This window comes from Mus caroli, unplaced genomic scaffold (assembly GCF_978045245.1).
Source record: "Mus caroli unplaced genomic scaffold, Mus_caroli_1 scaffold_19, whole genome shotgun sequence".
Lineage (NCBI taxonomy): Eukaryota > Metazoa > Chordata > Mammalia > Rodentia > Muridae > Mus > Mus caroli.
The window spans coordinates 35,347,825-35,361,464 of record NW_028227274.1 but is presented as its reverse complement, the minus strand read 5'-3'; the positions used below and the strand labels follow the sequence as shown (position 1 = coordinate 35,361,464).

Here is a 13,640-nt window from a genome sequence, read left to right as displayed (position 1 = left end):
TAATATGGATGTGGCCTTCACACTAGGTGGATGTGGAGGGGGCGGCTCTGAGGAGCAGAAACAATGGCAAGGAACCAATAAGGGGAGTGCTCAGAGCAGGAGGGGCAGGGGCAGCAGAGGGCAGGAGCAGGAGGGGCAGGGGCAGGAGAGGGCAGGAGCAGGAGGGGCAGGGGCAGGAGAGGGCAGGGGCAGGAGAGGGCAGGGGCAGGAGAGGGCAGGGGCAGCAGAGGGCAGGAGGAGCAGGAGAGGGCAGGGGCAGGAGAGGGCAGGGACAGGAGAGGGCAGGAGCAGGAGAGGGCAGGAGCAGGGGAGGGCAGGAGCAGGGAAGGGCAGGAGAGAGGGCAGGAGAGGGCAGGAGCAGGGGAGGGCAGGAGCGGGGAAGGGCAGGAAAGAGGGCAGGAGAGGGCAGGAGCAGGCGCTAAAGCTGTTCAGTAGGAAAGGTCTTGGCCCTGTGGGAGGATAGCAGCAGTTGGGACAAAGATTAGGTAGGTAGTGGGAGAGGCAAGACAGATAGGGAAAGGCTGAGAATGGTGGCCCACACATTAAATCCCAGCACTCAGGAACAGAGGCAAGTGGATCTTTGAGTTCAAAGTCTGCCTGGTCTACAGAGTCAGTTCCAGGCTAGCCAAGGCTGCATCGTAAAACTCTGTCCCAAACAAACAAACAAACAAACAAATAAAAAACAATAGAGAAAATTCTGAGGACATAAGAAGGCAGAGAGAAGGCTTTCATCAGAGCTTTTGGCTCAAGCCTTCATTAGCAGCACAGCAAAAATGATGTAAAATTAACTGCTTCCGGCCTTTCTTCCTTCTCAGCCATAAATCTGCAATTTTCTAGGAACTTCACTAGAAATTCCATGGCAAGGGTTGAATATGTAATAAACTCCTTGTGCAACTCCGGTGGCTTTTGAGTTTCCTGAGTCGCCACACGTATTTCTTTTATCAAAAGAGACAGAAGGAAACCCTTTTTCGCAATGTAATGGCTTTTAAGATAGAAAGTGACGACTGTCAGTTAAAACTTATCTTTAGTTTCAGCAGTGGGGAGGCAGAGGCAGGCCAAGCTCTGTGAGTTCAAGGTCAGCCTGGTTTACAGAGTGAGTTCCAGGACAGTTAAGGCTACCCAAAGAAAACCCACTTAAAAATAAAAAGTAAACTGAGAGCCACCAAAGAACAACATTGGTGGTGTTTAGACACTTAATGGCTTTCTCTCTTTTGGGGAGCCCCATACCCACATGGGGTACAAACACATTTTCCCCTGTGCTCCTTTGGGGAGCACATCCCACAACCCCCCTTGCTTGGATTTGTCTTACTTTCTCCTGATTGAATTTTCTCTTTGTTCTTGTGCTCTAACCTATATTAAATTATCTTTAATAAAATTTCCAACTCTGCTTCGTTATAACAGCTAGTCTTGGAATTCCTTTCAATATCAAAATCACAGATCTCAATTTGGACTGAGTTGAGATCAGTCTTGGGGAACTCCTTAGGGTGCCAAGGGTGACAATGTGGAGCCTTGTCTCAGTCCTCTCAAGAACAGGAGGAAAAACAAAAAACAAAAAACAAAAAAAACAAAAAGCAGGAGAAGAGGGCTTTGTGCAGGGGCCCACCCTTCATATCATTGTAGCCTGTCTTCTATTTAGGTTTCAGGCATTTGGGTTTTCCTTGGAAGCAATTACATTTTCAGCATGTTGTTTTAAAATTACAATTTAAGTACACTGTTGCTGTCTTCAGACACACCAGAAGAGGGCATCAGATCTCATTAAGGATGGTTGTGAGTCACCAAGTGGTTGCTGGGATTTGAACTCAGGACCTTCGGAAGAGCAGTCAGTGCTCTTAACTGCTGAGCCATTTCTCCAGCCCAAAATTACGTTTTAAATTACATTTTAAATTACATTAAAATTACATCTTAAGCCTATGGTTTTAACTCTTTTCAATCACTGGTCACTGTGGAAACATCGAGTTGTGGGAAGAAAGAAAGCTGGAAGCAAGAAGGCTGAATGTTAGCCTTGAGAACCGATAATGAAGTCTTGGAGAAGGCTGATGGTCTTGGAATTTGAGGGAAATAGGTCACTAGAATGTTCTTTTTCTCTCTCATTCTGAAATAGAACCTGTATCTCTTACTGATGGAGGGATTGTAGGATAAAATAAAATTCACACTGAGGGGCTAGGGAGATGGCTCAGTGGGTAAAGCCACTTGGTATTTAAGTGTGAGGACCTAAGTTCAAATTTCTAGAACCAATAAAAAAGGTGAATGTGTAGCGCTAGCATCTGTAATTCCAGTGCTAGTAGAATACATACACACACACACACACACACACACACACACACACACACACACACACACGTCGGTAAACTGGGGGCATAAACCCTGAAGAAAAGTTCCAAAATGCTAACAAGAACTTTCCAGTCCCACGCCCCTTCACTGATACCATTAATGCCCACTGGAGCCCAGGATGTGCCCGTCTTTTTCCTCTGGACTCGTTTCTGCGAGCTCCGGGCCTGTTTCTCACCTCTGTCACGCTAGCATTTCCAGTTCTGCGGGGATTAGGGAAAGGTGCCTCCCTTTGTTAGAGGCATTTTCGCTCAGGTGCCGGGTGACTCAGTTTCCCTGATTACCTGTCTTCTGCTTTTAGTGTAGAGACTGGTGATAGGCATATGTAAATGAATGACCAGAAGTAATTACAGGCTGAATCAGTGGCTATACTAGAAATAGAACTCAGGCGTCTTGACTCGACTCAGAAGCTCGAGGAGCTCCCGACCGCCAGGCGCACGCTGCGTCGCCCGGCGGCCTGGACCTTTCCGGGGTACTTGTAGAAAGCAGGTTGAGTTCCTCTGCTGCTGCCCCTGTGTTCTTCCGCGCCGGCGCGCAGCTTGACGAGAGTGGGCGGAGCAGGCCAACTCTGGGGCGGGGCCTTGTCGTGGGCGGGGCCTCCCCGAGTTCCGGAGTAGAGTGTCTGGCAGCCTTTGCTGGAGCCGCGATGCAGCCGCCGCCCCGAAAAGTGAGATTTGCCCAGAAAAAGGGATTTCCTGGAGGTCTAGGGGAGCGGAGGGAGGCCGTGGGCTCTCGACTCGGGGTGGGTCACAGGGAGTGGCAAGGAGGTTAAAGCCTAACATAGAAGAAACCGAGGAAACAGTCCAGCCTCTCTCGGGCCCCGCCCCCTCACCGCTCCCGGTGAGGTGTTTTGTAGGTCCCCACGCCGCCGGAGTGGGGTACTAGGCGAGAATCCTCACCTCTCTTTCTTAATCCTACAGGTGAAGCCAGCCCAGGAGGTGAAACTTCGCTTTTTGGAGCAGCTGAGCATCCTTCAGACCCGGCAGCAGAGGGAGGCGGATCTACTGGAGGACATCAGGTAGCCCTAGACCCCGCACCTTCTTGTACTCCATCTTCACAGGAGCGAGCGGCCACTCTTTCCTCAGTATACATCTGTCAGGGTTGGGCGTTGTCTGGATGAGCTTTCTGGCCTAGCCATTCATGACCCTTATCTTAGGCATACCTCTTCGGATACTGGAGCTATATACATACATAGAGAGCCCCTTCCTCAAACCACTTGACTTCACACCACTCTCTCCTCTTCCATAATCAAGCTTAGGGCATAACCCCCTCCCTCTTCCAGACCTGTTGGAAGTGACGGAGCCCGCGAACCCAGCCAGGTATTAGCAGTTCTCTGACCCGCAGGCCCACAGATGGTCCTCCAGGGGTGGGAGGATCCTGCTGGGGCTCTGAGCAATGAGGAGAGGCTGACCTGTGTTGCAGCTTCCAGAGGTGATCTCAAGGACTCTTGTCTTTCAGACCCACTCCCTCTGGATGTAGTCACACACTGGGTTGGTTCCTTCTTCCTCCTGCTCAAGCTGAGGAGAGACTTGAGTGTGGAAAAACAGTAGCCAAGAGTAACACCCCTCCCTTCTACCCCCAATCCCCACAGATCCTACAGCAAGCAGAGGGCAGCCATTGAACGGGAGTATGGCCAGGTATGGGACTCCTCTCGTGTTCTAGCCTCCTTTACATGGGCAGCAGATCCACCCCACCCCACCCCAACCACCATTGGTGTAGTCAAGAACAAATTCCTAACTCTGTGATGTTTTTATTTGTGAATTAGAATAAAGTGATTTCATTAAAAAATTAGAACATATGTAGAATCAGCCAGATTTATGTCAAATCCCTGCTCTATTGCTTCCTTAGCTGTGCAACCTTGGACAGGTTACTTTATTGTTTTTTTGGCCTCAGTTTTTTCTCTGTAAAATGGGAATTGTAATAATAATACCCCAAACTCCACATAAGGTTCTAAGGACTAAATGAATAAATGAACGTAAGGCATTTAGGAAATGTATATGCTATACATCCAAAGGAGGGTATCACAGACCCTGGGTCCAAATTCTCCCTCAGTTGGGGTGAGTCTTCATAAAGGATCTCCACGTGGGATGGTTTTTCTCACCAGGCCCTCCAGAAGCTGGCTGGGCCATTCCTGAAGAGAGAAGGGCAGCGGAGTGGAGAGACAGACAGCAGGTGAGCTGCACAGAGTGGGACATGATGGGGAGCTCAGCCCCTAGAGATCTGTGGGGACAAGGACCCAGGGAGCAGGGGAAGGCACGTGAGCTGAGGGTAGAGCTGACACAGCAGAAGCAGAGGAGCTGACCCAGCAAGGACACCGTGGGTGGGGGTGGAGGGCATGAGTGATCCTGTGGCTGAGTTAATGGGCTGATCGATTGCTGGGCTCCTAGATGGGGGTTGGGGGACACCTCTCTCTTGTGGGATTGGGATTGGGGTGGGGTCTCATGAAATGGTGGAGTGTTTCCCTCTTCAACACGGACCTTCTCCGGGGAGGGGTAGGACAGTGTTTGGTGCCTGGCGCTGCCTTCTGGATGCCACTGTGGCTGGAGGCCAAACCAGACTCCAGGCGTCTGACCGATATCGCGACCTAGCAGGGGGTACTGGGAGAAGCGCCAAGGAGCAGGTGCTTAGAAAGGTATGTGTCCGTGGACCGGGCAGAGGAACTTCCAGCTCAGATTAGACCTGGCTTGGCTCAGGATTCTATGTGTCTTTGCCACTAGGGGACAGAGAGCCTCCAGCAGGCACAGGCTGAGGTGTTACAGTCTGTCCGGGAGCTGAGCCGAAGTCGGAAGCTCTATGGGCAGCGACAGCGTGTATGGGCCTTGGCCCAGGAGAAGGCAGCTGATGTCCAGGCCAGGTGGGCTCTTGGATGACCAAGTAGGACACCCAAGGCATGGTGTGAGGACTATGAGGTGGGGTCAGAGTGTCAAGGCTGTACCTGACTCTTGACTATTTTTTCCCTGCACAGGCTGAACCGAAGTGACCATGGTATCTTCCATTCTCGCACTAGCCTCCAGAAACTGAGCACCAAGGTTTGGAGGGGATAAAGGCATAAATAGTGGTAGTCTAGTGGTTTGGGGTCCAGTGGCATAAAAGTAAGAGATTAGGTCAAACCAAGTATATAGATTTCCAAGTGGTTCATTACCAGGCATGTAGTATGCACTCAGTAATATAGCCACTTGGTTTCTCTGAACATCATTTTCTTCATCTGGACAGTGGAAACAATGCCTTTTTGTGGTTGTTTCTTTATATGTGCTTTGAAGTACCTCTAATGCTAGGCAGTGTTCCACCCTGGGGATACAGTGAGAACAGGACTGCTGGAGCTCCACCCTCACAGCCTAGGCGAGACAAGAGGATGATGATATAAATGAAAATGCTGTGACAGTTGGGCTCCAGTGAGAAGGGAGGCCTCCCTGAACAGGTGCCCTGAGTGTCAGGGAGGCAGCAGCCACACCAAGATCTTTGGGAAGAACGTCCCAAGGAGAGGGGATGTGGAGTGCAAAAGCTGAGGAGAGAGCCACTTTGGTTCAAAGATCTGAGAGAAAGGCCAGTGTGGCCACACCACAGTAAGCAAGAGACACACACCTGAGAAAGGTCAGCTTGTGCGTGTCAGAGCTGGTAAACTATAGCAAGGCACAGTTGGCATTTCTATATATGTGCAGAAGCCACAGGAGGGTTGTTAAGCTAGCGTTCTGCATGGGGGTTTTAGTGTAGTGCCAGGCAATAATGTGAGATCCATTCTCGTTCTGGATTAGAGGTTGGCCTTGGAAAGCCTCCAAGGGTTCAGGACTCCCTGTTGACTCTTCTTTCCGTTTCCTAGCTGTCTGCCCAGTCAGCCCAGTATTCCCAGCAGCTGAGAGCAGCCCGCAATGAGTACCTGCTAAATTTGGTGGCCACCAATGCTCACCTTGCCCACTACTACCAAGAGGAATTGCCAGCACTGCTCAAGGCCAGTCCTAACCCAGACTACTCCTGTCCTTGGTGAATGCAGACAGCATCCCGGGTTCCTCTTCCTCCCAAGGCTGACTAGTGCGAGTGCTCAGAGCAAATAGAAGATGCACGTGGGGGGGGGGTTCTGCTTCTTGATGCCTGCTTGACTCCACACTCCTCATCAGAGTTAACCCCAGTTTGCCCACATCGTAACACCAATGAGGTTCGAAGAGAATGGACAGAATAGACATACTTAAACTCTGAAGTGGTTTAAACATGACAGACTATGATTAGAAGCAGGGATGCCTTATCCCTTGTCTCCTCCCTATCCTTCATGTCCAGGCCCCACCCATAAATGGATGCTGTCTGCACTAGAGTCCTGGGAGAAGGTCATATGGACCTAATGTACTAAGGTACTTTGGGGTTCTGTTCTCTCCAGGTCCTGGTAAGTGAGCTGTCAGAATACTTGAGGGACCCCCTGACTTTACTGGGACACACAGAGCTGGAAGCTGCGGAGATGATCCTGGAGCATGCCCGCCATGGGGGGAAGGCAACGTCTCAGGTGAGGGCTCCCCTTAGGATGCTTCATGTTGTTTTCTTCAAACCCACCCCCACCCACCCCCCACCCACCCCCAACATGCAGTTCTAACTTCTTCCAAAAGGATCTGGGGACAGGGTCGGGTGGGTGGCAAGTGAGTGCCTGTGTATTTATTCAACCCTAGGTAAACTGGGAACAAGATGTGAAGCTGTTTCTTCAGGGGCCTGGAGTCTTTTCTCCCACCCCACCTCAGCAGTTCCAGCCGGCAGGGGCTGATCAGGTGAGAACACCCTGCTTGTGGAAACAGGCCAAATCTAAGCGTAAGTATGCTTTAGACCCCTTGTCTCATTGTTCCTATCCCACTATTGATTTGGTGACTGTTCAGCCTTGGACAGGGGTTTTCAAAATCCCATTCATCTTCCTCCCATCTGAACACAAACACATCTCAGTTGGAAGTCGGACCTGTTCTCTTCATTCACCCTGATCCCATTCCTGAGCCTGCGTCTACATGAGCACACACAGACATTCACTCCATCTTCTTTGTCCCTGACAGTGGGGGTCAAGACGAAGAAGGAAGGGGCTGGAGAGTTGGCTCAGTGGTTAAGCATTTGTTCTTATAAAGGACCTGGGTTTAATTCCCAACATGCACTTGAAGCTCACCACTACCTCGGGCACCAGGTGTGCATGTGGTGTGCAGACATATATGCAGGCAAGGGCAAAACATGTATAAACACAAAATAATAAAATAAATCTTAAACAAAAGATTTAAAAAAAAATAAGGAGGGAAAAGGGCTGGTAAGCAGGATGTACGCAAGCCAGGCATGGTGGCGCACTCCTTTAATCCCAGCACTCAGGAGGCAGAGGCAGGTGGATTTCTGAGTTCGAGGCCAGCCTGGTCTACAAAGTGAGTTCTAGGACAGCCAGGGCTATACAGAAAAACCCTGTCTTGAAAAACCAAAAAAAAAAAAAAAAAAAAAAAAAGGATGTACGTTGTTTTTTTTCCCCTTCAAGCATTCCTTGTCTCCTTCAGGTATGTGGCCTGGAGTGGGGGGCAGGAGGCATGGCTGGAGAGAGTGGCCTGGAGAAAGAGGTTCAGCGCTGGACAAGCAGGGCTGCCCGGGACTACAAGATCCAGCATCACGGGCATCGGGTGAGGTGGGGGTGTAGGTACTGGGGGTGGGTAAGAAAAGCTGAGTGACAGGGACCATTGATGCAGACAGGAAGGGAGGGAAAGGAATTGTAACAAGGGTATGATGCAGTAGTTCAGAGCACAGCTTCTGGCACTAGACAGACTGGGTTTGTATTCTTTCCTGTTGCTTTGTGAGTTCTCTAACCCTGGGTGAGGAATGACTTCATCTCTCTGGACTTTGATTTCCTCATGGCTAAACTGGAGCCAATGATAATACCTACCTCAAAGGGAAGATAGATGACCTAACGCACGTGATGCAACTAGCGAAGTGCCAGGCTCAGAGTAAGCTGTGGCCCACAGTATCTCCACCCACCTATGCCATCCTCACCAGGTCCTGCAGCGACTGGAGCAGAGGCGTCAGCAGGCCCCAGGGCGAGAAGCTCCAGGCGTAGAACAGCGGCTACAGGAAGTGAGGGAGAACATCCGACGGGCACAGGTGAGCCACAGCCCCGGTCTAAGAACCACAGAAATCCTGCCTCCTCGGACAACCCAACCCTCTTCACCATGGGAGGGAAAAAAGAGGGAAGCAGAGGCTAGACCCAACTAGCCAGGACATACTACTCTCTTTTGCCTCATACCAGGTGAGCCAGGTGAAAGGGGCCGCCCGGCTGGCCCTGTTACAGGAGGCTGGTCTCGATGTACAGCGCTGGCTGAAGCCAGCCATGACCCAAGCCCAGGATGAGGTGGAACAGGAGCGGCGACTTAGCGAAGCTCGACTGTCCCAGAGGGACCTCTCTCCCACGGTGAGCTAGCTCCTCCTTGTCCCTAACCATGCACACCTGGGAAGCGAAAATTCCTTGTTAGAAGCCAGAGCCCCCAGCAGGTAAGAGCACCCGACTGCTCTTCCAAAGGTCCTTAGTTCAAATCCCAGCAACCACATGGTGGCTCACAACCATCCGTAATAAGATCTGACTCCCTCTTCTGGTGTGTCTGAAGACAGCTACAGTGTACTTACATGTAATATATAAATAAATCTTAAAAAAAAAAAAAAAGTAAAAAAAAAAAAAAAGAAGCCAGAGCCCCTAAAATGGGAACCACAGTGTCTAATTCAGAGGGTTACCATGAGGCTACAATGCAGTTTCTGGCAAGGGGACTCCTCAATAAACCCACCATGTGTTGATTAAGAACCATGGGTTTTCTGGGAGTAGACTAGAAGTTAACTGAGTGCCAGCCACTCTGCTTATGAGCCGTATGACCTTGGAAAATGACTTAAACTTTGTGAGCCTCAGTTTCTTCGAAAGTAAAGTGAGGTTACCATAGTTACACAAAATAGTGCTAGGTTATGCAGAAGATTAAGTGACGCTATCTGTGTATCTATCAAAAGATACTTCATAGGAAGGACCTAGTTGTTGTAATCGCTTTTATTTAGTATCCTCCTGTCCTATGGTGGTTTTGGTTATGATGCATAATAATTGGTTGAGGGGTACTGTCTTGAAGGAGGATTCCCACTGTTCCTTAGAGTTAAGATGGGGCTACGGGAGATCCGTGCAGTCCTTGAGATGGTATCTGTCCTCTACCCCGCTCTAGGCTGAGGATGCAGAGCTTTCTGACTTCGACGAATGTGAGGAAGCTGGGGAGCTCTTTGAGGAGCCTGCCCCACCAGCCCTGGCTACCAGACCCCTCCCCTGCCCTGCACATGTAGTGTTCGGCTATCAGGTGTGAATGGGTGTGGAAACTGCAGACGGGCAACAGCGGTGGGGAGGGGGGCAAATCTTGACTCGTTCCCTGTGGGGCTCAGGCAGGACGTGAGGACGAGCTGACCATCACAGAGGGTGAGTGGCTGGAGGTCATAGAGGAAGGAGATGCTGATGAGTGGGTGAAGGTGAGCATGGGACCCTGGTTGGGGGTTAGTGGGAGGACTTTGTGGACTGCTGAGCAAGTCTGATAACCTGTTCACACTGCTGGGTGGAGCAGGCTCGGAACCAGCACGGTGAAGCAGGCTTTGTCCCTGAGCGATATCTCAACTTCCCGGATCTGTCCCTGCCTGAGAGCTGCCATGGCATCGACAATCCCTCAGGAGGAGAGCCCACAGGTAGGACAAGGTGGTAATGGATCCAGAGACCATGGGTACACAGGTCACTGGGTGGTTCTGGGGTGCCATGGCGCTGGTGTACACGACCCACTGCCTTACTTCATCCTCTCTTCTGGGCTCCTGTAGCATTCTTGGCACGTGCTCTGTACAGCTACACGGGACAGAGTGGAGAGGAGCTAAGTTTCCCTGAAGGGGCACTCATCCGCCTGTTGCCCAGGGCTCAAGATGGAGTGGATGATGGCTTCTGGAGGGGAGAATTTGGGGGCCATGTTGGAGTCTTCCCATCTCTCCTGGTAGAGGAACTGCTTGGTCCCCCGGGGCCACCTGAGCTCTCTGACCCTGAAGAGGTAGGTGAAGCTTCATTTTTCTCTCTGTTCCTGGTACTTCTTTGTTGACCTTTTCACCTCAGTGATGCTCCATATTAACATTAGAGCCCTATTTCCTACCCAAGTTTGCCTCCTATGGGGGCTTAGGTCTCTCTTGGGAACTTTAGGACCAGATAGGCCTGAGTACAAATAGCTCTAGCATAAGCTTGGGTAGTTACTTAACTTCTCTGAGCTGCCTTCTGCACGTGTAAAATAACAACTATAATAGCTGTTTTGGCAGGCTCACTGTCATGACAAGAGATCAGAGAGGGCCCCTCCTTAGCCCCATGGTACACAAGACGTGGTCTAATGTATGTGGATGCTTTGTCTGCATGTCTGTCTGCACACCAGAAGAGGACATTGGACCCCATTATATCTATAGCGTGAGCTGCCATGTGGTTGCTGGGAATTGAACTCAGGACCTCTGAAAGAGCAGCTAGTGCTCTTAACCACTGAGCCATCACAGTTGCCTTGTCATGACACAGCAGGGATTGTATAGGGGAGTTAGAACACCCCACCCCAGTTCTAGTCAGTACTCTGCCACTAAGTGACCATGATTCCGATGGATGGTTCAAACTGAGTCTCACTTCTTCTATAGCAGCCCTCAGAAGACATAGCTCCCAAGGTGGTGGTCAAGGTTGAATAGATTTGCGTATGTGCAGTGTTAGCAGAATACTTGACACATAATAACTATTCAGTCAATATTGGCTGTTGAAATATGGACCAGTTATAACCCTCATTTGGCTGCTTTTGAAGATTTATTTTTATTTTATGTATATGAGTACACTGTAGTTGGACAGATGGTTGTGAGCCTTCATGTGGTTGTTGGGAATTGAATTTAGGACCTTTGCTCACTCCAGCTTGCTCTGGCCCACAAAGATTTATTTATTATTATAAGTCAGTACACTGTAGCTGTCTTCAGACACACCGGAAGAGGGTGTCAGATCTCATTACAGATGGCTGTGAGCCACCATGTGGTTGCTGGGATTTGAACTCAGGACCTTTGGAAGAGCAGTCAGTGCTCTTACCTGCTAAGCCATCTCACCAGCCCTGGCTGCTTTGGGTATTGGGAAGAAATGGGAGAAAAACTGAGAGTGGGGTGAGAAGAAGCATTGTAAGCCCTCCCTCCCACAGACCACAAATGACTGTCTGCTTACCCTGTCTCCAGATGTTGCCGTCCCCTTCTCCTCCCAGCTTCTCCCCTCCTGCACCCACCTGTGCCTTGGACGGATCTACTGCGCCTGCTCTGCCTTCTGGTGAGTAGACAGAAGCTGAGGCTAGGGAACATCAGCAGTGGTAAGGAAGAGGCTTGGACTCTGCCTTCCCCTGCCCTGTGTGCCCTTGTGTACTTGGAATAAGGCCTATGGCACAAGGATGGGGATGCAAGCTTGGATTTGGAGCCAGGTTCATACTCCTGTGTCACCTTCTGCTGTACAACTTGAGGTGGGAGACTTAACTTGTCTGGTCCTTGGTCCATGTTTTGTGTTGTTTATCTTTTAGTCTTTGGAGCTAGGGCTAACCTTGAACGAGCACTCTTCCTGCCCCAGGCTTCCCAGCGTGTTGGATTAGAAGTAGGAGGCAACAGCCTAGCTTGGTTTACATTCTTTATACAGTGAAGGGAAAGGCATTGCTTTATTGAATTGTTATCAGGGGCTAGAGAGTTCGCTCAGTGGTTAAGAGCACTGGCTGCTCTTGCAGGGGACCTTGTTTGATTCCCAGCACCCGCATGGCAGCTCACAGTCATCAGCAACTGTAGTTCCAAGGGATCTGACTGACTCCCTTTTCTGACTCTGGTGAGCACCAGGCATGCATGTGGTGCATAGACATACACGCCGGCAGAACCCTTGTATACATAAGGAAAAAGTTATCCAAGATACCTGTTAAGAGTATACAACATTGTGCTGGCATACAGTAAACATGGCTGTCTTAGATCATTATTATTTAAGAAATTCGCTATCTTTTCTCTCTGCATTCTTATATTCTCCCAAAGTGTATGTTTTCTTGTTAGTGTCCTTCAGTTCTGAAGTACAGTACTCACCTTTGGGCTGTTTTCTCTTATCTATTACACTGCTGACCTGTTGGATTGTTTTTCTGTGGGTGCTGGGATCAAACTAGGATCGTGTTCATGCGAGGCACACATACATACCTACCACTAACTTATGTCTACAGCCCCAGCCCTTCTTTTCCACCATCCAATACTCAGCCTTCCTAAAATATTCTAGTGTGCCCACCTTCTCAGCCACCCTCCCTAACTTCAGGGGCACCACCATCTCATGCACTTGAATAATTTAGTACTTGGGCATTCTCTCTCTCTCTCTCTCTCTCTCTCTCTCTGTGTGTGTGTGTGTGTGTGTCTGTCTGTCTGTCTGTCTGTGATATTATGGGATTCTCAATAGGCATTTTGAGGGGCAGCTTTGCACACCACTCCGTTTCTTTGGTACTTTGTACAAAGCAATTGTGCATTAAGTATTTGTTGAGAATGGATGGACTAATGGATTTTATAGCTTAGGCTGCTGGTGATTTTTTTTTTTTTTTTTTGGCTAAGTCAACAAGTATTTATAAAGTATCACTACCCTAAGTGCTGGAGATGCAGTATGGAGCCGACCAGAGCTTGAGAATTGACTTTTGGTTTCTATTTCTAGACAAAGTCCTTGACTGCCCTGGACCCCTAGACATGATGGTGCCTCGACTTAGGCCGGTAAGGTGCCCTGACTTAGAGGAGACTGTACAGAAGGGTCATTCCTATTTGCTTGCTGGGCTGAAGTAATTGTCAGGGATATTCCTAAGACAGTCTCTGGAGCACTAATTATGTATGTCCACTGCAGATGCGCCCACCACCTCCCCCACCAGCCAAAGCCCCGGACCCTGGTCATCCCGATCCTCTCACTTGAAGGCCAGGAGTCATTGCCCGCCAGTGATGCTGCTGCCCCTGTCTCCACGCTGACAGAAACCACCCCTTCAATGGTCTGGAGCGACATAGGCAAAAGCTGCAATCTTTCCCGATGTCCGTTCTCACCTCCAGGGGTGGAGACTTACCCTGTTCCCATTTCTGGGATTTGGACCCACGCATCCTCACCCCCATTGTTCTCCTGTCATTTCTGGAAGTACTCTTTTGACTTCTTGCCATCACCCCATATCTAAGGTGGGCTGGAACCCATCTCCCAAAGCCTTGCATGGCTCTGGCTCATCTCTGTCTTCCCCCTGCCTCTGTGGTCAACCCCACCCTGAATGCCAGGGTCACTAGGCCTGGAGCCAGGAGAG

General features: G+C 50.0%; 1 protein-coding gene across 2 annotated transcripts; it reads left to right on the top strand.

The window, feature by feature from the left end:
• Nucleotides 1–2,924: 2,924 nt before the first annotated feature.
• On the top strand, nt 2,925–13,640 carry Fchsd1 (FCH and double SH3 domains 1). 2 transcript variants are annotated; one of them, XM_021151051.3, is made up of 20 exons: nt 2,925–2,995; nt 3,249–3,346; nt 3,920–3,965; nt 4,433–4,500; nt 4,825–4,960; nt 5,046–5,182; nt 5,294–5,357; nt 6,146–6,274; nt 6,695–6,817; nt 6,978–7,073; nt 7,824–7,943; nt 8,314–8,418; nt 8,564–8,725; nt 9,510–9,638; nt 9,721–9,804; nt 9,897–10,014; nt 10,141–10,361; nt 11,548–11,635; nt 13,022–13,077; nt 13,205–13,640. In XM_021151051.3, the coding sequence occupies exons 1-20, from the start codon at nt 2,975–2,977 to the stop codon at nt 13,268–13,270; spliced, it is 2,067 nt and encodes a 688-aa protein (XP_021006710.1). In that variant the 5' UTR covers nt 2,925–2,974; the 3' UTR covers nt 13,271–13,640. The 2 variants fall into 2 exon arrangements, with proteins under 2 accessions (XP_021006710.1, XP_029327766.1); XM_029471906.2 differs by having other exon boundaries at nt 4,819–4,960.

What these genes read in the sequence shown, in the direction of transcription:
- Fchsd1 (XM_029471906.2), top strand. Translation starts at nt 2,975, where the DNA reads ATGCAGCCGCCGCCCCGAAAA. An exon ending in ATGTAGTGTTCGGCTATCAG is followed by an intron (nt 9,639 to 9,720) that starts GTGTGAATGGGT and finishes TGTGGGGCTCAG; the next exon opens with GCAGGACGTGAGGACGAGCT. An exon ending in TGGTGCCTCGACTTAGGCCG is followed by an intron (nt 13,078 to 13,204) that starts GTAAGGTGCCCT and finishes TGTCCACTGCAG; the next exon opens with ATGCGCCCACCACCTCCCCC.